The sequence below is a fragment of the Lycorma delicatula genome, chromosome 3 (genome assembly GCF_047948215.1).
Source record: "Lycorma delicatula isolate Av1 chromosome 3, ASM4794821v1, whole genome shotgun sequence".
In the NCBI taxonomy this organism is placed as follows: Eukaryota; Metazoa; Arthropoda; class Insecta; order Hemiptera; family Fulgoridae; genus Lycorma; species Lycorma delicatula.
This window is the reverse complement of record NC_134457.1, coordinates 65720030-65746244: the sequence shown is the minus strand read 5'-3', so window position 1 is coordinate 65746244 and position 26215 is coordinate 65720030. Positions and strand designations below refer to the sequence as shown.

Below are 26215 nucleotides of genomic sequence, written 5' to 3'. Positions count from 1 at the left end.
CTGAAACTAGAATTTGTATGTTGTAGTAATTCTCGTATTTTATCTGTTAGCTAATGTGTATTATGTAGAGATTATATTATGAGGGGATGTAAAAACATTGTTTGTACTGTATAATATGTTTCTTTGTATCTGTACTAGTTTGTTCAATGTAGTATTTATGAAATCAGTTTAATGGATAACATTGGGATATTGCATTTATCAATGTGTACTTTGTTCATGCTTTCTGTTTTCTACTTTATATATTTTTCTTTTCTTTGTAGAGCAATTCAGTGTAAAGAGATTTATTAAGTTGTAATTTTCAAAATAAAGGCCACAACTGTTTAATAATTTGTAAATTAAATTTTTTTATATTTATTTATAGTACATCACTTCTTATCACCCCCCCCCCCCCATCGAAGCCGAACTGAACATTAACACAGCTCCAGGGGGTTCCTTTGACTTAAACTGCCTCGTCCAGAACTAATGTTCCAACAAGACAGCCTGGACTCGGTCTTTTGTGGATATGCCATTCCTCTAATGAGGGGACCCCCAAAGGGGATCCTAAATTCATCTAAGAGAGAAGACGACAGGATTCATTTCTGGGCGCCGGCCCTGCAGCCACAGCCCCCAACAGCGGGCCGACAGGCATTGCACTGCAAACACTTCGCCACCGCTGGACGTCATTACGGAGATGCCTCTCAGCCCCATAATTGAAACATCGTTCCCATCTGTAAGGACCGCTGCAGGTCCCTGCCCCGTGCCATATACCCCAACATCAATAGCAACGTTCTTCGTTGGACCTCTGGGACAACCGAAAAGTCACCCACCCTACTCTAATTTGGCCAACCATCAATAATTCTGTCGCCAACAGAGGAGGGACCGCCACCGTTGCTACTTTTGTTTTACCATATGACGCTCTCAGGGAGAGGTCAGCGATGGTAACCGAACACCAACATTGTGCATTTCACACTCATCTGAGATAAGGGCGTCAAAATCCTTAATGAGTAAGTGTACCCGTGGAACGCCACCCCCCCGCCGCGACCATGATGCCTCCAACTTTGTCCAATATCTGTTGCCTAAACATAGTAACCAAATCTCTCGTGCCTTGGACCCGTATGTGAAGGTCCTCTCCCTGATCTCTGCGCGCCGACAAGATGTTCACCTCATCCGACGACACAGTGTCTCGAACTGTTCGGAGAAGTCCGCGTATGATCACCCGGCGCCTTCACCACCACCGTCTCGGTTGGAAGCCTCACTGATTTCTTCGCCTGGGGTCGACTTCCCTTAACCCCCAACGAAGACCCATCATAATGTATACGAAGCTTAATAAATTCCTTCGGGACAAGTATTCAGCCATCTTATGAATGTATTGCCCCACCTTCCCCTGAGGTCCACAAAAACAAACTGTAGGATTTGCGGCCAACGCTAACCTGGCGGAATCCACGATACGTATAATCAATAGCTTCTCACCGTAGGAAGAATTAACTGCTACCACGATGTTCAGTCCACCTACTGGTACCACCCCACCAGCCAGATCCTCGGTCCGAGTACTACCAGAGAATACCTGGCTCGCCCGCAGCAAGCCCGATCCGAGCATCGGCCCCGCTCAGGGCATCTCCTCCATCATCTTTGAATCCGACCAAGATTCCGCACCCTGGGCCACGGCCACCACTCAGGTCAGTCCATCAGCATCAGCAATATTCTCAAGAATTTCATTAGCTACAAATGCCTCCTTGAGCCATCGATGAAGAATCAACCAGGAAGATCTCCATCATCCATCCACTTGTCCAGTGCTTGCCGTACGTCCACGCGAAGTCTCTTGGTCCTAAAGCTAAGTGGAGCCACTGTCCTCCATCTGGACGGCCCTCTATTCCATCACGGCGTTTGTTTGGGCACCATGAGAGCCTTCAGTGGCGTCCTCGTGCCTTCCTAGGGTAGTTCCTCCAGGACGTTCCTAAAGTTTTTAACCATATACACAAGACTATCCACCATTTCGAAGGAACAGTCTTTGATGTCCTTCTTCGTGTTAGTGTGAGTATGCACTAACTCACTCAGGTCACAGACAAGTTTAAGAAAACAACGTAGATTGTAAGAGAAACATTCCTTCTTCCTCACCAACGTACCCGACTTCCCCGTCGGAGCCGACCCACCAACATCCTGACCAGACTTCCCGCCGCACAAGACTTCTTCTGCTTTTCCATTGTCGGGGGAGAGAGTCGAAACATGCGTTTTGACGACTTTCCCGCTAATTGACTCCCAATTCTCTTAACAAAAGAAGCTAACGGTGGAGGGGCTCAATGACACTTCCACTAAAATCAATATCGCTCAACTCCATATACAGAGCCTCAGCCCGCTGCTGACGACACTCGGGTATTGTACAGACAATATCCACCTGTACAGACTTCCGTCTGGCAGCCTCTAATTACCGAGCTCGGCGATGTGAGTTACGGGCGCAGCTTGATGCACTGCCATTGCCGCTGTCCCCCGAAAGGACCTCACGGACGACGCGAACACCTTCCGCCCTACTAAACTGCTGCCTTTCCACAGGAGTAAATTTTTCTTCCTTAGGAGAGGTCATATCCCCAGATCGATCACATTGTATCATATGTTCAAATAACTACCACTGCGTGAGGGAATTTCTCACCAAAATTTTCCCGAATCAAACAGCTGACCTAAAAGATAAAAAAAAGTCCATATCAACAGGACAAGAAAAGCCTGTTTGTCAGGAGAGTATGTGATAATGTACCACGATTAGGTAATGTGCTTAATGAGGGAAAGTTAGTTCCAGGCAGTGTACTGAGATATGCTTTGGAAATTAAGATTCTACTTGGAGAAGCAAAAGAAGGTGCTAATGTGGGTAGAACTTTTGTGGTCATCATATTCGGACATGGAGGATGCCTAGGTTACTAAGCATATTCTGGATGAAATTTTGAAGATACAAGTTTAGTGAAAAAACCAATCCCTGTGGGCAAAATATTGAGCAGGACACAAGGTTAAACGGCTATTAGGATACTTGGCCTGGAGAAATGGCAGGAGAAGATCTCTCCATACAGCCAAGGATGAGAAAGTCGTACGGATACCAGATAAGGCTGAGATGGCTACAAGAAAGATAATTATAAACAAATAAGGATTATCTTATGCAAAACTCTTAAGAGAAGTCAAGGCCAAAGCTGGAGAAATTATCTCAGGAACCGTCATCTTAGCGAGAAGCGGCAGGGGAGAGGGCCTCGAACTGAAAATAAAAGATGAGGCTGGTGAGGCTAAGGTCTTATCTGATCACATTCAAAGAACCCTCCAGGGGGCAAATATAACCTCCGGTAGTAAGCTAGATTAACAGGCTGCAATGCGTATCAAAAATTTGGACTACGAAGCCAGTAGCATCCGGTTGGGTGCTACTAAGAGAGGAGGATACCAGGTGTTTTTGGTGTTGGAGAGCGGGACATCGGGCTTCGACTTGTACCGGTCCCGACAAGACAAACTTGTGCTTTTTGTGTGGGAGGTCTAGACATAGGAGAGAACAGTGTGTTGAAGTAGCACACTGGGCAATGGTGATGAAGTACGGAGGCTCTGGTTCCCTCTGGTCCAAAGGCATCTGCCGGGGACGTGCAATGATTAATTGTGAACCCGATTCCGGGAGGGGAGGATTGGTGAGATATCAGGTTTGGTCGGTCGGGCGCAAGCATCACATACGCTCTCTTAATAACATTTAGCGGAATATGTTAGTGAGTCCGACACTCCGCCGGTAAATGGGGTTCCTTAGACTCATAGGAAACAAAAAAAAATTCAATATCAACAGAGTCGTTCGACATAGGAATTGCTACAAGTCGAACATAAACAAGTAATATAAATATAAATCAACTGTAACTTATACATAGAACGGTAGGTAACTAAGATAAACATTCCTTAGCAACCGTAGGCTATACTTCCAAATATTAAAGAAAAATACGGAAAATAATTAAATTAACTTCAAGTAATAAACAAAACAATGTAAACGTTTAGAATAAATTAAATAAAAACAGTCACAAACAATACCCGTATGAAATCTAACAGAAACAGTACTATCCAACAAAAGGAAAAAAAATGCAAAAATCCAAAAAACTAAAAAAACACGATCAAATAGCACAAAACAACCAATAAAACAACTAATAACGTAAACGAACAACAAAAAACGGAAAACAAAAGCACAATCCTATAACAAAAATGGAGCTGGAACAAGACGTCTTTTCGCTCTCTAAAAACCCGATACGTACTTCTGGTAAGTCAGTTGCCTTATAGAATGTTCAATATAAAATTGCTAGTCAATATAGAATTAAAATAAATTTCGGATAAAACCTAATAATAATGAAAAAATTTGGAAATTGAAGTTTTTGATCTGCAATTACAATACAAGGTAAAATAGTCAACCGTAGTGTAATAACCATTTTTTTTTTTTTTGTAAAATAGTTATAAAAAATTGTTATTACCAATTAATATTTTAAATTATAAATATTTTATAAAGTTTTTACAAACATTGTCTTTCGAAAAGTTTCAATACGACAAATAGGCAAAGTTGTATTTAATATATTCTCTACAATCCATACATTATTACAGTCAAGCAAATTGAGACAAAAGAAGATTATTTTAATAAAAATTATTCCTTGTTTTTATAAAAAAATTAAAAAGAGGGGAGACATTCAGTTACACATATATGTATATTAAAGTTTGAATAACTCAATTGCAACAAAAGAATAGAAACGCATTACTGAAAATAAAACACTACCGTGGAATTGTGTTTCAGTAATAGCCCTGAATTTACGGATAAAATGGATTAAATTATTTTATGAGCAAGTAAGACTTCCGGTGATATATTGTTCTGGTACATAGCAATTTAACTTTCGGATACTAAAGGTAGATTAACGTTACGTAACTCAATATTTATGCCCAACAAAGTAAAAAATTGTTATTATTTTTATTAAAACAAGAGTTTTACAAGAAAATTTCCTCTGTAAAAACATTTTGATATGATGTCGATTCAGAAATTTAGATTGTTGAGATCTGTTATTTAGAAATATTGCGTGCTTTTAATATTTTTACTTTTAGATTTTATGGTTATTTACAACTTTTAAAAATATATGATCAATCCAAATTTTTTAAGTTCTAATTCACATGAAAATATTTTTAAAAAACTTGGATAATATACTTTTGTTGCCTGGTTAAAAATAAAATAATATTATTATCAGATATCAAAGAGCTAATGTGTTGTAATACATAGTTAATAAAGGGTTGATAAATAACGTTAGTTTTCTATATCAAATTTACACATTCTTTTATTTTTAAAGAAAAAAATATTTTTACGAAATCAAAAACTTTTTAAGAAAAAAATCTTTGGTTTTATTCATTTATATTAGACAATAACTTAAAAATCGGTAATATATATTAGCTTAGTTACATACTCGATGATATGTAACTAAGCTAATGATATGTAACCATAAAATGTGGCGTCTGCTTAGCGCTGTTGAATGTCTGTGGGGGGCAGCCCCGTCCAGGATAGGTGGGAGGTTCCGGCGTCCCACCAACAATGATTGGCCGAGGACTCCTTTGCAACACCTTCGAGGCGGGAAGGGAATGTAAGCCCGTAGTTCCGCTGGGGGATCATTTTGGGGGTTCCTCATTAGAGGCAGGGCGTAATGACCGGAGTCCCGGTGAGGGGTCCCCTCATTAGAGGCGTGGCACACAAATAAAGATTGTGTTCCGGTTACCTGGTTGGGACTTTGTTTCTCTAGAGGTTGAGGTGATGGCATTCCCCAGAGCTGAGTTTATGCTTTGTTGGCTTCGGATGGCGGGGAAAATATCAGATGAAAAAAAAAAAATACGTACTCGATAGCATATCTCAGCGTAACTGATAACCGAGTGGTAACTAAAAAAGTACGCGATCACATTTGTGTTTGTAAAAGTATCAATTTTCTTTTAATTCTAAAAGTTATCACTTACATTTTATTTTGCTTTTCATCATCACACACACACATATATATATGAAAGAAACAGGCATTTTAGGCAAAAAATTGTTTCATAATTGTCCTATTTTAGCTAATTTGAGATTATTCTTTCTTGAATGAATAATATACTCGTATTTCGTGTGATTACTGAAGGAGAATTTTTTCTATTTAATATGTAATCTGGGGTAATATTTGTTTTTTCATGTTTTATTTAGTTTAAATCGATCTGGAGTAAGCCCCAGGATTTGTAAAAAAGAAAATTGTTTTTAACAGAAATGAGATGATGAGTAATGAAAAAAAGATAATTTATATATCCTTTATGTGGTTAGTTATTCTCATTATGAAATAAGAAGTTTTTTTTTTTTCTGTTAGCACGTAAACATATAAAAAAATGGAGCATAAATTGTATATAAAACAAAATTTTCAGAATTTTTCTATTTATGAAAGTCTTTACGTAATACAATTATTTCTCTTTCTAATACTTTTGGATTAAGTATTTTTCTACAATACGGTTTGTTATGAAATTAAATTTTCACATATTTCTAGAGTCAACTGTTTTTGTCAGTTTTTTTACTGAAGATCTTTTGTAAATTTGATGATAATAATAACAATAATTTTTTTTTGTCCATGAGAGTTGAATTTTATACATACATTTATTTTTATTTAATGCTAAAAAATTTAAGGATTAATTCATAAATAAATAAAAACTCTAAATGTAATAATCATAAAAACTTTTAGAGATTCTTTTAAACAAAAAACAGTTCAGATTTTGTTATGCAGTTGGTGTTTTGAAGTTAGTTCCGTTTTGTTTTTTTGATTTTTTTATTTATTTTAAGAATGTTTTCTTTTTATGGCATTTTAAGACCGATTGTAGCTGAAAAGATTTTCTTTTCCAATGTTTTAGTTGATTTTATTTGTTTAAAATAAAATAACCCTATAATAGTTATTTAACGTATCAGGATTTAAGAATGAAATATTCAACTCAAAAACATGTACTTAGGAAAATAAAACAGAATATAAATTTGTAATTTAAAATTTTAGTTAAAATAAGAAATTTTAATGTTACTTTGTATATAAAATATATTTAACTTGTAAGTGGAAAATGAAGTTATAGAATGAAATATGCTCTTTTAATAGAGATGAAAATGTAAGGCGGAAGAATGAAGAAGAGCGAAAATACGGAGTGACAAGTGGATTGACTAGAAATCGCTTCAGATCTGATAAAGGTGGGAAGACGTTGGGTTTGGGGGGTGATGTACCACAAACTCAGATTTTCATTTCTGATCTCTTCCCTTGCTCTGCAACCCTTGATGTTTCCTCTGCGTTCACTTCGCTTTCTGAATACGGCTTTCTAGTACGAATAAAGAAAATATCAGAAATTGGAAGGCGTACAGAATTATTACTCTCTCGCCGAACAGTTGAAAACATCACAATTCGTGCTCCCTGCCAGACCCTGTTAAGTGAAAGACACGTAATTGCCTTCGCTACACAATAGGTTAAAAAAACTTTTATGTATTAGTAAGTCCTTTTAAAATAAATTGAACTTGTTTTGGGGATAAAATTAAATGTACTATTTTATGTATTATTTTTATACATTGCAATTCTGTGTAACTTTTTACAATATAGTACATAAAAATAGGGAATGATCTTAAGATTTGCAGAGGTAAAATTTGACCGACTTAAATCATTTAATATGTAGTGGTTATATAAATTTTTATAGACCCAAAATTACAAGAATATTTCTTATTACTTATTACAGAAATTTAGGAGTAAATGAGTATAATGGAGACAATATTGTGTTAATAATGTGTTTGATATTAATTTCAGATTATGTAGAAAAGTCATATATATATACGTTTTTAGTTTTTCAAATTAATTTTTCACGTAGTTTTCACATAGAAACCTCTATGGAGAACATGCAGAAGACCAGAAATGATACGATTTTGTAATGAAGTAGTACATGTTATAATACATATTAAAAATTAAATTATTAAAATTAATAACTTATTAAAACCTTTTAAATAAAAATTACAAAACATATTAGATACGAAATTCTTGTGTCAATATCTTGGACGGCCACTTTTACATAATTATAAATAATTTAATATAATAATTTTTTCTATGTAACTTAATAAAATTGATTTATATGAAGTTTTATTATAATGTTAAAATGAATTACATATTTTATGAATATAAAACGTATTTATTGACAAAGTTATAGGTCATTTTACTGACATGATTCGTAAATTTATATAAGAGTTTATTTACAAAAGTTTAATTAATTTTTAGTTTGTATAAATATCATACAGTCTACTGCCTTATATCATTCGAATTATTAATTATGTAGCTAGTTTGAAATTAATTAATTTTTAAAATTGAACATAAATATGTGATATATAAATGGAAAAACAACATAAATCAAATATTCTGATTACTTTCATAATACCTTCTAACTTCAAAACAAAGGCTCTATGAAAGCAACGTACACATCTATACCTTTCATATAGCTGTTGATCAATAGTTTTTTAGTACTGCTAGTCACCTCTCCCTAATGAAAGAGGAAAAAAATCCTTGAAAACATCTTTATTCACGGATTCCAAAGAATTTTAAGAAATTGCTATTGTGTCCGGTCACATCTTCAAAGTGGTGTGTTGGAGGGGGGTCCAATTTCTCTTTAGGATCTGGATTCTTATGAACACGATTCTGCAATGCAATGTTACGTATATATGTATTGAACATATGTAAATAAACATATTTATATAAACGCTCTGCCGTTCTCTGTGGCGGACTGGTAGCGCCTCTGCTCCCGGATTCGAATCCCGGTCAGGGATGGCTTTTTTCGTGCGCAAAAAATTCCATTTCCATACTCCACGAACAAGCTTTCAAAGCTTCTGTGTAATTTCATTAATCAAAAAATAAAAATAACTGTACAACTGAGATTGTACAAGACTATACTTCATTTACATTCATACATATCATCCTCATTCATTCTCTGAAGTAATACCTTACGGTAGTTCCGGAGGCTAAGCAGAAAAAAGATAATAACCCTAACGTAAAAGGTTACGTATATATATTTGTTGTTTATATTCTAATGTCGACGTATTACAAAATAGAATTATAAACGAGTGTTCCGGTCTAAAGTAATAAAAAATATTATTACATTTACTATCTAAAAATTAAATTATCTATTTAAAAATTGAAGAGATAAAACATTTCATTTAATAGAACAAAATAATATTAAAAATGTCTACCTTATAAAAACAAAATTTATTAAAAGAAATACGAATAATGCACATGTAATGACACGCTTATAATAAATTATAATATGAAAACAAGTTTAAATTTAATATTATATTATATTATAATACAATACGAATAGGATAGGGCAGTTACACTTTAATATTAATGCATCACTATAATTAAATGACTTGAAAATAATGACGTGATATTTAAAAATTAAAGGTCTGACGTTTAATATACACGAGGCGTGGTATTAAATTGACTTTTATTCAAAATCAGTAAAAGACCTTTGATAATTAAAAATAAATTATTGTTTTTATTTTTACGTAAAATATCAATTTTTCAAACCAAATGAATTATCCAATTTTACGGGGTTATAAATGGATAAAACTCTCCAAATTACAAAATAATTTATTTCATTATATTTTGGACAATCTAATATTTCAAGTAGATTTCAAAAGAAAGCTAGCCATTGTAATGGGTACCAAGATTCGACTTCGGAAAATTTCGACATATCTTCACGTTTCACAACCCCAAGATCACAGATCCCAAAACCACCGTCAGTTCAAGAGTTTATATATACATTTACGCATACATTTATATATATATTTAACTTTCTTGTGAACACGATTAATCCGGTAATTTTGCGCCAATGACTTTCAAATTGATATATAAAATATAACAACCCAAAATATCTAGGTCGAGTTCGTTAAAGAGCAAAATCAGACGATAGGCGTGGAAATGGGGTGGCATTTTTGAAAAAAAAAACAAATATCGCTATAATATCTTATTACGTAAAATATCGAATTTGCTTAAAGTTTCTACTACTCTTTGGATAAGGGCCTAAAACATGTGTTAATGAAGTTTTTTGATGTCACCAATCATTGGCTTAGAGGGTGGAAAAAATGGGGTTTCAAAGACAAAAAATATCATACCTCCCTTAATAGGCACATTATCGTTTCGCTTTAAAGTGGTCGTTAGTCCTCTAAATATTACCTAAAATTTTTTTCTGAAACAAGTTTTGATATGACCAACCCTTACAGCAAGGATGACCAAAAGTTGTCTGCAGTTGTAAGAAGATTGGCTTGTCGTATGCTAAACATGTGAAACTTTTTTCACATGTAACCATTATCGTATTGAGTATATTTAAAGTTTTTCTTTATTTTATAGTGGAAAAATTCTTTATCCCCTATTAAAGTAATGGGTAACACCGATGAAATCTACCTTCGCCTTCCGGCGTGCCGAAAAGAATTTTTTTCGTTCTACTGGGCGAAATTATTATGCGATTTTTATGAAACTTGGAAGGATGATGTATACCAAGTAAAAATAGAACCCTATTGAATTTAAAGCGAATTAGTTCACAGAAACTGAAGTTACGAGTCATAAAACTGGGTTTTTCGGTTTGTTTTCAATGTTTTTCGAGCTTTTCATATGTTATCTTGAACGGTGACATGTTAGAAAGCCGAAATTATTAGTTAGGAAGCCAAAATTTGGCGAACATCACCAGGAGCGAGTTGGTTTCCCAATGGTCCCAAAATATTAAGTTAGTAGGGGAAATCAGATTTTTGCGAGCATTGAAAGGCGTGAGCTGGTTTTGCAATGATTCAAATTAAAATTATCATGTTTGAAGACAAAATCATATTTTTGCGAGCACCGCCGGTTGTGAGCCTGTTTCGCTAAAGTACTTTAGTTTCTCAATAAACCAAAATTAAATCTGATATGAAGGAAGGTTTGGTATATCACTTTTGAAGTTTTAATCGTTTTACGTCTGTTTTCAGTCAATTAGTAACTTTTCTTTTTTGTGAGCATGGCCCGCTTCTAAGCCACACAAATTATGGGTAACAGTATCAAAGTGGGTTGTTGGCAAGTAGCAATGTTAGTTAAGCAATTATTGCAGTCAATAGGTACATGAAAAGGGGAAGAAAATAAACACAAATAAACAAGTACAATATATTTATTGGAACAATACGCAGTAACTAGTAGTATTATAAAAAACGCATAAAATAAAAAAGACACGTAATAGAAAAAAAAACAACCGAAACAATATTATTTTTAAAAAAATCATTATAATATTGCAATATATTTTATTTAACTAAAACCGGAAAGACGCCCCTCTGACGTACTTACTGTGACAGAGGTTTTTATTTTAAAACACGCACGCGAACCAGGTAGTTAATATTTATTAAAAAAGTGGCTACTTGAAATTGTTTCACGATAGAAAAAAGTTCATCAATTTGCTATTTTATATTATCTGAACCAATCTTACAGGTGTAAAATATGTAAAGTCCATTTGGTGCGAGAGGGGCCAGAAAGAGTTTCTCTAAAGTAATGATGTTTACTATATAATGTTCATCTTTGGTCTATAATGAATAGAGTGAAGGTATCGCTTGTAAAGCTGAATATCATCAATATGCATTTCGCTGAATTTCAGCAGTGGTAATTTATAAATCGGCGTAAGAAGATTTTTTAGAGGATGTATTTGCTGTTTTTGGGAATGACTTGGCATATCTCTTGTAGCCGTCAACTGTTTAGTTGTGGTGTCTTATAAAAGGTTTTGTTTATTGAAATAAGTAAAATTGGGCTAAAATGTTAAGTAAACATGAGTATTAATTTAGCAATAATAAATATTTATTGAAGATGTCATTCTTCATTTCTAACAGGCATATTTTTGCGTAAAGGGATATTAAAAGCAAAATTTTATTACATTTTTTCTTCAAGACATCAAATACCTTAACTGATACATATCTTTATATTTTATTTATAAATAAGCGCTATTAATTTTACAGTTGCTGCAATAATAATCTTTGTATTCAAACTTTTGGAAAGAAACAAACTGTTGCTGTTTACTTCAGAAATTATGTAACTAATTTTTCACTTTTTTCAGAATATTTCTCTTTTATGTCAATCGTCTTAGCGTAATTCATTATGATTTATTTTGATTTTATTTATTTTCCCTTAAATTAATTTAAAATCTGTTTAATAAATAATTGTCTTAATTCAGAAATCACTTTTCCAATCATAAGAATTTTATTCAATAATTTGGGAAAAAAGTTATTAAAATGATTAAACTGCAAAAATGTAAAACGGATTTTCGGTGAAACAAAGATTGATTCAATAATTTGGGAAAAAAGTTATTAAAATTATTAAACTGCAAAAATGTAAAACGGATTTTCGGTGAAACAAAGATTGTTTTCTTAACTACTTTGTGTAAATATACATTTTTTTGATCGATAATAAAAAATAAAAACTAAATAAATGTTTAAATAAAAAATTTAACATACTGACCATTATTTTTAGTCTTTTCATCGGGCCACTCGTACTGTGGACCTCTTGGTTCTGAATCATGCGATTTATGTTCAGACTTATCAATCTCATTCAGATTGGACGAATATTTTGTACCTGAAAAAGATTCATAATACAATACATTAAGTAATATATCTGAAAATAAAATTATAAAAAAACTATGTATGATATAAACTAGTTCAAAATACTGGTTTCGTAATAAATTACTTCAGTGGTATTCATTGAAATAAATTTTTAATCATGGACAATAAGTAGCAGAGAAAACGTATTACAAACTCTCGAACAGTGATTCTCAACTTTTCTAGCTTCACAAACCCCAAAACGTAATCCATATATACATATAAGTATATAATAAATATGTCGCGACTCTCCAAACCAACCCAATGAAACCTAGTTAAAACTATTTAGCTGCGTCGATAGCGACGGGTATGAACGTGCATGTATGAACTGTATAAACATAAACAATTTACAGTTCCAACTTAATGTGTACGTGCTCTTTGTAATTCGGTCTACTTTCATAATATTCGCTGCAAGAGCGTCATGTTCAAACATGCATGTGATACGTTTGAACACGTCGTGCTCTCAACAGTATAAAAGAAACGTAAGGGATTGCAAAACGACAGTTTAGTTTCGAATACGAAGCGTGCGTGTCTTGCCTTTATTAAGCTTTTAAAAGCGTAGTTTCAATGAAAATAATAATAATGATTGAGTTTTCGGTGTTTCTTAGTGTGCGGTCAAATGGTGTAATTGTGTATTTTTTTTAAATTAAATTCTTATGCAGAATGGATAAATCTGTGAAATACGAAGTGAGTCGTCTACATCCAATAAATCGATTGGTAAAAGGACAAGATTTTACAATGACAGTTATTTAGATAAGGGTTTTACCTCATTGAATTGAAAGCTACAGTGCGTTGTTTGCTTTCAAGTCCTCTCCGATGAAAGCATGAGGTCAACAAAATTAATTCAACACTTGAAATTAAACATCCGGTTCATAAGAGCAAACCATTAGATTTTTCTAAAGAAAATTACATACTTTGAGAAATCAACAAGCATTTATTAGTAAATCAAGTCATATGATGCTTTAAGTACACTTAAAGCATCACATCTCATAGTGTTAAGAGTAGCGAAGATGTCCAAACCTCATATAATCGCATAAAATCTCATATGCTTCCTGCAATTGATATGGTCAGTGTTTTAATAGGCATGGAAAAACCAAAAAGAAATTTTTTTAAATTCCTCTTCCTAACGAAACAGTATCAAGGCGAATCGATGACATAGGTGCCGAAGATCGCGATCAGATAATTCAAGTGAGTTCAAGCGAATTGTTTAGTATAAATTTTGAGTTGATTTCGAGCAGTTGATTCATCAAAATCAAGTTGAGATTCATCAATGTTTGCCATAAACATTTCTCAGTTCTTATGTTTTGTGAGATATGAATGTGATAGGGACAGATCAAAGAAAATGTTGTTTTTCAAGTTACTCATGCAACAGGACAATGTCTCTTTGATGATTTTTATGAAGCTGCTAAACAATATAACGTAGATTGGACAAAATAACGTATATTGTTAAACAATATAACGTAGATTGGTATTGTGGTATGTAGTGATGGTACAAAGACGATAACAGAAAGAACAGTAGATATCTGAAAAAATTGAAATATTGTCTTATTCCATGGGTGCAATAGACGCACTCTTTCCTTCGCAGACATGCTCTTGCCACAACAAATTGCCGGAAAATCTCAAACGAATTCTTTTTAAAACTGTAGAAATGGTTAATTTTATTAAAAGTTGACAATTACCCAATAGGGTGTTTGTTAAACTATGCGATGAAATGGGCGAAAAGTAAAATCCACTTCTTTTTCATACAGAAGTAAGATGGTTTTATGTTAATTCGGTTACTGAAATTGCGAGATGAATTAATAACATTTTTCCAGGATAAACAAACGCAATTCTCAATGTTTTTTATTACAAAATAATGAGTATATGTTGCTGTTGGATTACTTAGCTGATGTATTTTCGCATTTAAACAAATTTAATGTGAATTTACAAGAACGAGATAAAAACATTTTATTAATGACAGAGAAAGTTCATGCTTTCATTAAGAAGCTTGATATTTGGATTAATCGCCTTCAAAACAAAACTTTTCTTATGTTTTCACTCACTTCCGATTATATTGAGAAAAATTTGAATGAATAAGACATCATCATTCATAGTTTGGATAGCATGAAGAAGCATTTGCTTGAGCTAAAAATTCAGTTGGCGGAATATTTCCCTGAAGATAAAAATGATTTTTCCAAGAAACGGGTATTCAATCAATTTTGTGAATACGCTGTTAACAGTTGAAATTCACAACCAGCTCATCGAAATGAATTTGGAAATTCAGTCACAGAAGCATATAAAATATTAATCTCTTTCGTCACGTCTTAACTGTGTGAAAAACGTAAGTAAAATATTTTTAATAAATGATTCTTTTTCTTATAAAATTTCAATATTTCGTTATTGTTTACTTGTAAATTTGTAGGCTAATTACGCCACCCTTGCTTGAGATACGCTGGTCTAGAATATTAACTTTCTTTATTTAAGTGGGACGAAAAAATTATATCAGTCATTTTATTTTAAATTATTTAGCACTGAGAAACCTAATATTTTAAAGAAATATAATTACTTTAATGATATAAGTATCAAATATAGTTAATACAGTTTTAATAAAAAAATATACATGTTTACAAGTAAAATGTTATCTTATTTCACCGATGTAAATGGTTATTTGATCTTTCATTTTAGGTAGATTACAAAAGAGAGCTACGTATTGTAATATGGGTACCATGATTCGAGTTCCGGAAAATTTCGACATATTTTCGCGTTTCACATCCCTCAGACTCCAAAGCCATTGTCGGTGCAAAATATATATATATTTCACTTTCTTGTGGACACGATAACTGCTGTAATTTTGCTCCAGCCACTTTCAAATTGATACATGAAATATATCAACCCAAAAATCTCGATCGAGTTCGTTAATGGCCAAAATCGGACCATGGAGATGGAAATGGAGGGCATTTTTCGAAAAAAAAATTGCTATAACTTTCTTATTAAGTAAAATATCAAAATCATTTAACACTCCTACTATTCTTTGGATAAGGGCCTAAAACTTATTTAAGTAAAGTTTTCTGATATCACCAACCACTGGCCTGGGGGGGGGGTGGAAAAAAATGAGGTGACAAAATAAATGATATCTTCCATATTAAAAAAGTATCGAATCGGTTTAAAGTGGTCGTTAGTCTACTAAACATTACCTAAAACTTTTGTCTGAAACAATTTTTGATATGACCAACCCTTACGGCAAGGGATGACCAAAATATTGCTGGAACTATAAGACGATGGGGCTTGTTGTATCCTAAACATGTGTAACTTTTTTCAGATGCAACTTATTGAGTAAATTTTAAGTTTTTCTTAACTTTAAGGTGGAATTTTTTTTGTCCCTTGTGCCTCCTGGCGTGCCGAAAGAAAGTTTTATAATTATTATCGGTGCAAGTATCATAATTTTAGAAATAAATTGTGTAGCCGTTGATCACACTAAGAAAGGTATTTTCCCCATGAACTGATGTTACTTAGATATATTGTTAATTCTTACCTATTTATTTACTTTTTTAGAAACAACATGGTAATGCCTAATTGCATTACTGAATTACTTTTAGAATGCAGAAAAAGTTTTTTATGAATGAGAAGTGGCAAACCTGTTGTGGTGAATTCATTACCAAAAAAAAAAAAAAAAAATACCTCAGGACTTTTCAATGAGTGCTCAGCTTTATTAAAAAGTTAGTGTAGCTGGTAAATGACGCACTGATTAAATAAATATATATTCAATCTTAAATTAATTATTTTACAATTTTTTAAATTTATTTTATTGTTTACAAAAAATATAATTACAAAATTTCATTATAAACTGTAAATAATTCTACTAAGTTATTTAAAAAATCTTATTTATTCCCTGTTTAATTAATGTTTCGTATAAACGTTTAGCTTTTAAAACACTCATCAGTAAAAAAAAAAGAAACTGATTGTTAACATATGTTTAAAAAAGGGTTTTAAGTGTAATGTAAATTTGTTACATAGAAACAATTTTATCTACAGTAAATGTCTATGACATTACAAAACGTTTCGTATACATGCAAGTTTTATAAATACGCTTTTGTTCTAAAAGCGAAATAGTTTTTCACGTGAAACATTTCCTGATTCATTTATATTTTATAAAAAAATTTGATTAATTAAATTAAAGCATTGATTAAGTTTTTCATTCCTTAATGACAAAATACACATACATACGCACACACACGCACACACACACACACACACACACACACACACACACATATATATATATATATATATATATATATACACACGCGCACACACAAACAAACAAACATAAAATTTATACAAAAAGTAAACATTTATTTCCTAATATCTAATCAAGGTTGAAAACTAGATATCAGAATCATCCACCAAAAGAAACATATTTTTTAACTTATTACTAATTTTGACTATTGTCTTGGAATAATTTATTAAACAACTAGTCTTTGAAAATGATACTTTACGTAGATAGTTTAATATATATCATGTCTGTCACAAAAATTAAACTGTAATTAAGTTTATCGTTATAAAAAACAAATCTTTCTTTTATGTAAAATATTTATATTTACTTACAAATATTCTTTACTTCCATTATAATTATTTCAATGTTTCTGTTAAATATTTTTTCCTATGACGTACTGAAACATTTGAGAATAAATATAGTAAAATGATATTTTAATTTTAGCTTCTAAAGTGGTATTGAAGCAGAAAGTTCTTGATATATGGACCTATTTCTTTGTTATTTTGTGGTGAGATGTTGATCTTTGTAAAATTAATAACCAATGTATTTTTTTTTTATTTCTCATTTAGTGCTGAGGTCTAGATCCTTAAAGCATTAAACGTGAAGGAAGAACTTGGACAATATTTATTGTCTCAACAAACGGAGAACATCAGCTTGGTCGGAATGTACTTTTTAAATTTGTTTGAGGAATTCCCTGATTTCTACAAACATTTTATTATTTTTACCCACGACGGTACGGAGACGATATATGCGTTTGGAGTAAGAGGTAGTGTGTGCGTTTGTTTGTCTGTTACCATTTTCCTCAAAAACTACTGGACCAATTTCGATGCGGTTTTATTAATTGCATAGGTATCACCTTTTTCTGTTCTGTTTAGCCTCCTAAACCACCGTAAGGTATTACTTCAGAGGATGAACGAGGATGATGTGTATGGATGTGAATGAAGTGTAGTCTTGTACTGTCTCAGGTCGACCATTCCTGAGATGTATGGTTAATTGAAACCCAACAACAAAAGAACACGGGTATCAATGATCTAGTATTCAAATCCGTATAAAAGTAACTACCTTTACTAGGATTTGAATCTTAGAACTCTCGACTACGAAATCAGCTGATTTACGATGACGAGTTAACCACTAGACCAGCCTGGTGGGCAAGTATCTCCTCAGAGCAGGTTCTTAGATTAGTTTTATGGTTATAAGCCACCAAGGGGCGTTGCAATAGATATTTTTCTTTAAAATGGCTTCGTGGGTTTTTACAATTTTTAATTTTATCACTTGTTTAGAGATTTTCTCTGGTAGTGGGTGGCAATAAATTTCTTTTAGATAACTTTAAATATAAACTAGATAAGATTTAATAACTATCTAAACAAGATAGTTTAACATGATTAAAACATTTTATAATTACTTTTTTCTTTTGATCATCATTGGATGGAATTGGATTTTTTTGAGTATATTATTTTGTGATATAAATTTGATTTTCAACATATTTTTACACAAAACCTTAAGGAAGTAACTGGAAACTTTTTAATCTAACCTAAACATAAACAAAATATATTTTAAAGCGATTTGATATCTTACTTGACATAAGTAAGAGAGAATAGACTTTAAGTTTTAAATAATACGTAATTTTTGGGGGATTTTCTTTTGATAGAAAAACCCAATCTATAATAATAAAACTCAAAAAATTTATGTGAAATTAAATTTTGGTTTTAATTAAGGATTATTGAAATTTGATTATTGTTTGATTTTTAATTTCGTACCGATTTAAAAACATCGATTTACAGAAAAATTAACGAAGCATATTCTACTAGTTAAAGAAATTTTTAACGTATTTTATTATTATTTATAATATTGCAGATGTATTCATAGTTAGTCATGGATGAATAGCGTTACATACCAAATACCAAACAGAATGAGGTATACTAGTGAAACAGTTTAAATTATCAAAAACAAGGTCTTGATTACATTGGTTACAAAAGAAGGAACTAAATAAAAATTATTTGATTCATTATCAAGGGCAACACGTCAGGTGGAGAAAGGAAAATACCCTGGTTCCTGAGAAATAAAAGAGAATAGCTTGGATGCTCATCAATGACCATTTTAAGGGAATTTTATAGGTTAATAGTTGTAGTTGATTTGATAGCAGTAATGACAATATCTTACCTAAATGAAAATATAATTTTATAATATGTTGAAATCAAACAATTAAATGAACAAAAATAAATAAATATAAATAACATTGAGTATCAAAATAGATTCAAAGAAAAAGTAAGGAAATAAAAAACAAAACTAACACAAACATTACATAAAACTGTTAAAACAGTAAAAAAATGTAAATGGTTTTGATTTAATTTACTAAGCATTTGGCACCGTTGGTGTTAATACAAGTGTATAAATTAAATTTCCACTTACCAACAATTTAAAAAGTGTAAAAGCGTAAACTTTCGGAGCTGTTACTCCATCTTCAGAGGTTTTCTAAAAGATGTTAATTTAAATTCAAATCAATAATCGTTTTTAAATTAAACTGTTGTGTTGATAATAGTAGGTCGTCAAGAATAAAATTAAATCGTACGTCAATAAGACAGTAACGTCATATTTAAGATGTAACAAACATCTTTCTTTTTTGACGTGTGCTTGTTTTTGATGTGTGTAATTTTTATTCTTCATCGTTTTGACTTTTTAGAGTAAAAGCATTAGATTCAAAATATGAATATAGGGGCAAATTTTTCCTGTCGATCAGACCAGAAAGAATACGTATGGGTGCCTCAGTTAACATACTAAAAGTTTTAGTATTAACATACTAATAACAGTTTTAGTATTAACATACTAAAATTCACTAACATGTGGACATTTGTTTATAAAAAAATAAAATTTAAAACCCATGTTTTTTTTCGTTATTTTTGGCAGTAGGTCGTTAAATATTGATTTTACAGAAAAAATTACTTATTAAAAATGTAGACCAAAACTTTCTACACAAAACCGTCTTGGAAAAATTCCGATCAGTTCAAAAATAAAAGAACTAGCGCAATAAACAGTAGCATTCTGTATAAAGCCGACGCGGAGAGAATGAGGTTGCCGGCGGCACCCCTTTCAGCAAGCGCACGTGATACTTTTGATCTACGATAGATAATACAAAAAATCAAAATCTCGTCGATAAATGATACCTAAAGGAAAAACTTTTGGTAAATTTAAAAAAAATTCTCTACATTTAGGAATAACATTATATAATGTTGTCAGATTGAAGTATTTTCATTTGTTATCATAAGCTTGTAAATAAAAATCAAATTCAAAAAATAAAAAAACTATGCAAATATATTTTTAAGGTGATTATGTATGAATGTAATAAGTTTCATAGCAAATACGAGTATATTGTCATTTTTTAAATATTAGTAATTTTAAAATCATTATATTTCTAAAACGTATTTTTGGACTTTCACTAAGTACAAAAAACTAATCATACCAACTAAATTTTTACGAAATTATATAATAACAGTAATTAGGGAAAAATATTACTTTTAGAATAGATACTGGAAGGTATCAGATAGATTATATCATGGTTAAGCAAAGATTTAGAAATCAACTCGTTGACTGCAAAACTTACCCTGGAGCAGACATTGATAGCGACCATAATTTGGTGATAATGAAATGTAGATTGGGGTTTAAAAACCTGAAGAAAAGGTGTCAGATGAATCGGTGGAATTTAGAGAAGCTTGAGGAAGAGGAGGTAAAGAAGATTTTTGAGGAGGACATCGCAAGAGGTCTGAGTAAAAAAGATAAGGTAGAAAATGTAGAAGAAGAATGGGAGAATGTTAAAAAGGAAATTCTTAAATCAGCAGAAGCAAACTTAGGTGGAATAAAGAGAACCGGTAGAAAACCTTGGGTTTCAGACGATATATTGCAGCTGATGGATGAACGTAGAAAATATAAGAATGCTAGTGATGAAGAAAGTAAAAGGAACTATCGGAAATTAAGAAATGCTATAAACAGGAAGTGCAAACTGGCGAAAGAAGAGTGGATTAAAGAAAAGTGTTCAGAAGTGGAAAGAGAAATGAACATTGGTAAAATAGACGGAGCATACAGGAAAGTTAAGGAAAATTTTGGGGTACATAAATTAAAATCTAATAATGTGTTAAACAAAGATGGTACACCAATATATAATACGAAAGGTAAAGTCGATAGATGGGTGGAATATATTGAAGAGTTATACGGAGGAAATGAATTAGAAAATGGTGTTATAGAAGAAGAAGAGGAAGTTGAGGAGGATGAAATGGGAGAAACAATACTGAGATCTGAATTTAAGAGAGCATTAAAAGATTTAAATGGCAGAAAGGCTCCTGGAATAGACGGAATACCTGTAGAATTACTGCGCAGTGCAGGTGAGGAAGCGATTAATAGATTATACAAACTGGTGTGTAATATTTATGAAAATGGGGAATTTCCATCAGACTTCAAAAAAAGTGTTATAGTTATGATACCAAAGAAAGCAGGGGCAGATAAATGTGAAGAATACAGAACAATTAGTTTAACTAGTCATGCATCAAAAATCTTAACTAGAATTTTATACAGAAGAATTGAGAGGAGAGTGGAAGAAGTGTTAGGAGAAGACCAATTTGGTTTCAGGAAAAGTATAGGGACAAGGGAAGCAATTTTAGGCCTCAGATTAATAGTAGAAGGAAGATTAAAGAAAAACAAACCAACATACTTGGCGTTTATAGACCTAGAAAAGGCATTCGATAACGTAGACTGGAATAAAATGTTCAGCATTTTAAAAAAATTAGGGTTCAAATACAGAGATAGAAGAACAATTGCCAACATGTACAGGAACCAAACAGCAACAATAACAATTGAAGAACATAAGAAAGAAGCCCTAATAAGAAAGGGAGTCCGACAAGGATGTTCCCTATCTCCGTTACTTTTTAATCTTTACATGGAACTAGCAGTTAATGATGTTAAAGAACAATTTAGATTCGGAGTAACAGTACAAGGTGAAAAGATAAAGTTGCTACGATTTGCTGATGATATAGTAATTCTAGCCGAGAGTAAAAAGGATTTAGAAGAAACAATGAACGGCATAGATGAAGTCCTACGCAAGAACTATCGCATGAAAATAAACAAGAACAAAACAAAAGTAATGAAATGTAGTAGAAATAACAAAGATGGACCGCTGAATGTGAAAATAGGAGGAGAAAAGATTATGGAGGTAGAAGAATTTTGTTATTTGGGAAGTAAAATTACTAAAGATGGACGAAGCAGGAGCTATATAAAATGCCGAATAGCACAAGCTAAACGAGCCTTCAGTAAGAAATATAATTTGTTTACATCAAAAATTAATTTAAATGTCAGGAAAAGATTTTTGAAAGTGTATGTTTGGAGTGTCGCTTTATATGGAAGTGAAACTTGGACAATCGGAGTATCTGAGAAGAAAAGATTAGAAGCTTTTGAAATGTGGTGCTATAGGAGAATGTTAAAAATCAGATGGGTGGATAAAGTGACAAATGAAGAGGTATTGCGGCAAATAGATGAAGAAAGAAGCATTTGGAAAAATATAGTTAAAAGAAGAGACGGACTTATAGGCCACATACTAAGGCATCCTGGAATAATCGCTTTAATATTGGAAGGACAGGTAGAAGGGAAAAATTGTGTAGGCAGGCCACGTTTGGAGTATGTAAAACAAATTGTTGGGGATGTAGGATGTAGAGGGTATACTGAAATGAAACGACTAGCACTAGATAGGGAATCTTGGAGAGCTGCATCAAACCAGTCAAATGACTGAAGACAAAAAAAAAAAAAAAAATTACTTTTAGGCGGTTATATCAGTTTTACGTAAATTTTAATTTTTTGAATGAGTTTCGTGAGCGTAATTCTTGTAAAATGCGTCGGTTCGCACCAAACAGTGAAAATAGGAATATAATAAATAAATGCTTGTAAACGTTAATAACAACAAATTTTGATGTTAAAATTGGTAAAGTTATCCAAAAATATGTACTTTATTAAGTTTTAACCTTCGATTTCATTATTTTTCAAAAATTTTCAAAAAATTTAATTAAGGTAAATAACGAGTCTTTTTTTTTGTTTTTGATGTAACAGATCATCCTCACGTTTATTTATGATCTTATAAAAATGTTACTAACAGGTTTTTATGTAAAATTGTCCTTCTACAAATTTTTTGGAAACATTCTTCGATAAATTCAATATTTAACTACTTATATCGAAAAACGGGACTACGACACGTTTACATCGAAATAGAGTGGGCCATTTTACTAAATCCACCCGGATATCTTAAAATACTTTTGGTAAATTTTTGTTGATAATGCTCTCAATTTTTAATATGTTAATTGAGGCATGGTTAGGGACCTTTTCCAACTGGTCTGATCAACAGTGAAATTTTGACGCTATATTCATGTTTTGAATCTAGTATTCCTACTCTATCTGTCATATGGTCAACATTGATTTGATCTAGAGTCAGTATTAATTTCTTGGTGAAGAAGCAAACATTCAAGCAGAATGTAAAAATTACTATTTTTTATTAAATTTTTAATTACGTGTTAAATGTTTTAGATATTTATGATTATATTAAAATAATTCATTTAAATAAGTATTCAATTTTAATATTATTACAACGTTATGTATAATAAATAACATAACGATAATTTATAAATATTGTAATCAACGTAAAATTAAATCGTAAATACTTACACCAGTAACTACAAATCACCTAACCTAGATAAAAAAGAAAAATGTTCGTAGGGCCAAAAATATTTATGTCCTCACTACTAGCCATTCATTTGCTCACTGCTATCACTGTCACCCAAATGACTGCGATCATTTTTATTATCGCTAGTATTAATATATCACGTAAAATGCAGTACTTGATTCGTTTTTTGAAATACAATTTTGATTAGCTTTTGAAATAATAATATTAGATTTTTTCCGTAAATTTGTTTTATCAAAGATGGTTATTCTGTTTTTCACTTTTAAATTTGATTTAAATACTAAATTTTCAAATCAAATTCAAAAATTTAGTTCATAATTAAAACTAAATGTACATATCAAATAAAATACGTTATATAAATAATAATATTACTGAAAAAAATAGCTACGGTATGGGTTTGAAAAAAAATAAAAGAGATATTTTTAAGGTTAAACATACATATGTTTAAAAATAAGGTTATAAAATAAATTAATAAAACTATCTGTATCATTCATTTTCTAATATTTTTTTTAAAATTTGATATTGTTTCAAGTTCATAATATTTACTGATTTGTTTACTCAATCGTTCATGTAAGTATCCTATTGACTTAATTTTTCAAACCAATATATTTTAAAATCTTTTATTTATTTAGGAGAAAACCTATTATACTATGTTACTTACTGAATGAAATATTATTTTTGAGGAATAAGTATTTTATGAAATAATCTGTGCTCTTTCTCTATCAATGATTAAATAGGCATTAATAGAGAAACCTTTGATAAAAACCTTTCTTTCTCTCTCTGTCTCCCTCTCTCTCTGTAGATAGGATAATACTTTAGTAAACTGCATAGTAAGCATGCTCCTAAGGAGTAATATTTTAGTTTCTATAACTACAGAACAACTGAACTGATTTTAATTGAAAAAGTATCGAAAGATTCATTCCAGGTACAAATTTTACACTGAATGTGTGTGAATTTGAAGAAATAAAAATAATAGATTCCATTTAATCTAATTCAAAAAGTCAATATTAACTCAAAATTACGAAGTGAGATATGAAATATAGTAGCACAAAAGCCCATTTACAAAAATATATAAAACATATTAAACATTTTCATTATATGAGAATATTATGAGTAGCTATAAAATGTTTTTAAAATCCAAATTTATTAGAAATAATTGATCTGAATGTTATTTTCTACCCTTCCTAGCATTTTCACTCTAACATCTGTAGTTGACACGTTCCGGAGTACCTCTATTCTCAAAACTACTTTTAATAGTGAGATCTCCTGTGCTGGAATTATCGAAAAATTCTGTGTTGGAATTTCAACGATTCCAACTCAGGAAAACTCAGTGTTAAATTTAGATTTTAGAATGGAAAAATGGGTGAGAAAAAACTAAAGATTACGTTTTAATTTACGTTTTACAAGATTACGTTTTAACTAAGGATGGAGTGACAATGCTAGGACAGGCAAAAAATACAACTCAATTCAGTTATGATAATCCTAGCGGAAATATTAAACATGTGCGAATATTAGAAATAATAATAAAAATCTTAAGAAAAAGTTGCATTAACGTAATATAAAAAAATTAAAATAATGCGTAGTTTAAAAGAAATATGAATTAAAATACTAGAAACGTTTTAAACAAATATTTTGAAATTGGAACCAAAAATTGTATGAAAAGATCATAATTTGTGAATCAAATAATACGTTTTAGAAATTGGTTACACATCATAAAAAAACGTAATTCAAATCAATATGGTATTAAACTCTTCTTTTCCGGGCTGTACATACTGAGTAGATGCTTATAAAAAATTTACTTCAGAGCTAGATTAGTATTTGTAATTAGAAACACTCCTTGTTCTAAATAAGGATGTCCAGACTATCCCGAACAGAACTTTTTTTTCTGTTTGAAATACTGTCAGGATTACTTCAGAGGATGAATTAGGATATATATAAGATTTTAAATGAATTGTAGTCTTGTACAGTCTCAGGTCGACCATTTCTGAGATGTGTGGTTAATTGAAACCCAACCACCAAAGAACACCAGTATCCAGAATCTTGTATTCGAATCCGTATAAAAATAACTGCCATTACTAGGATTTGAACCTTAGAACTCTCGACTTTGAAAATCAGCTGATTTGCGAAGACGCATTCTCCACTAAACCAACCGTTGGGTATCCCGAACAAAACTAGTCTAGGTTGTAGATTATGAAAAATGTCATTTGCCTAATCGGGATTCGAACCCGGCATTTCCGAATGAAAGGCCGAGTCGCTACCACTCCGTCACGAAGAACGTTTAGCTAAAGAACCTTTTATCTTCGATGATTTGAAGTAGTTGAAAGTAATTATCTAATTTTTCATGCTATAATTTAACAAATTTTCAAGCTTGTAACATCTTTAACTAATTACAATGATTAAAGACAAAGAATATGAGTAAATACAACATTTCCGAATTAATTTAAATAAGTGGAGCGAAATCAGCTGTAGGTTACTAACTCGTCATTCCACCAATATATGCAGTTAATTACTACAGCGTTTTTATGTTTCAAATGTTGATCCAAAAAAAGGATATATTGAAATTAAAAAAAAGTAACGGAAAATTTCCACTTTCAATAAAAGTAAAATAAACTATTACGTAAAAAGCCATCGATGATTG

General features: G+C 31.6%; 1 protein-coding gene across 2 annotated transcripts in view; it reads right to left on the bottom strand.

Moving 5' to 3' along the window:
- The window catches only part of LOC142320904 (lachesin-like), a 573872-nt gene that overhangs the window by 7644 nt on the left and 540013 nt on the right, over positions 1-26215 (bottom strand). For both annotated transcript variants that reach the window (XM_075358883.1, XM_075358884.1), the window contains one exon: positions 12480-12593. In XM_075358883.1, coding sequence (XP_075214998.1) covers positions 12480-12593 — 114 coding nt within the window. The remainder of the gene's footprint in view (positions 1-12479; positions 12594-26215) is intronic.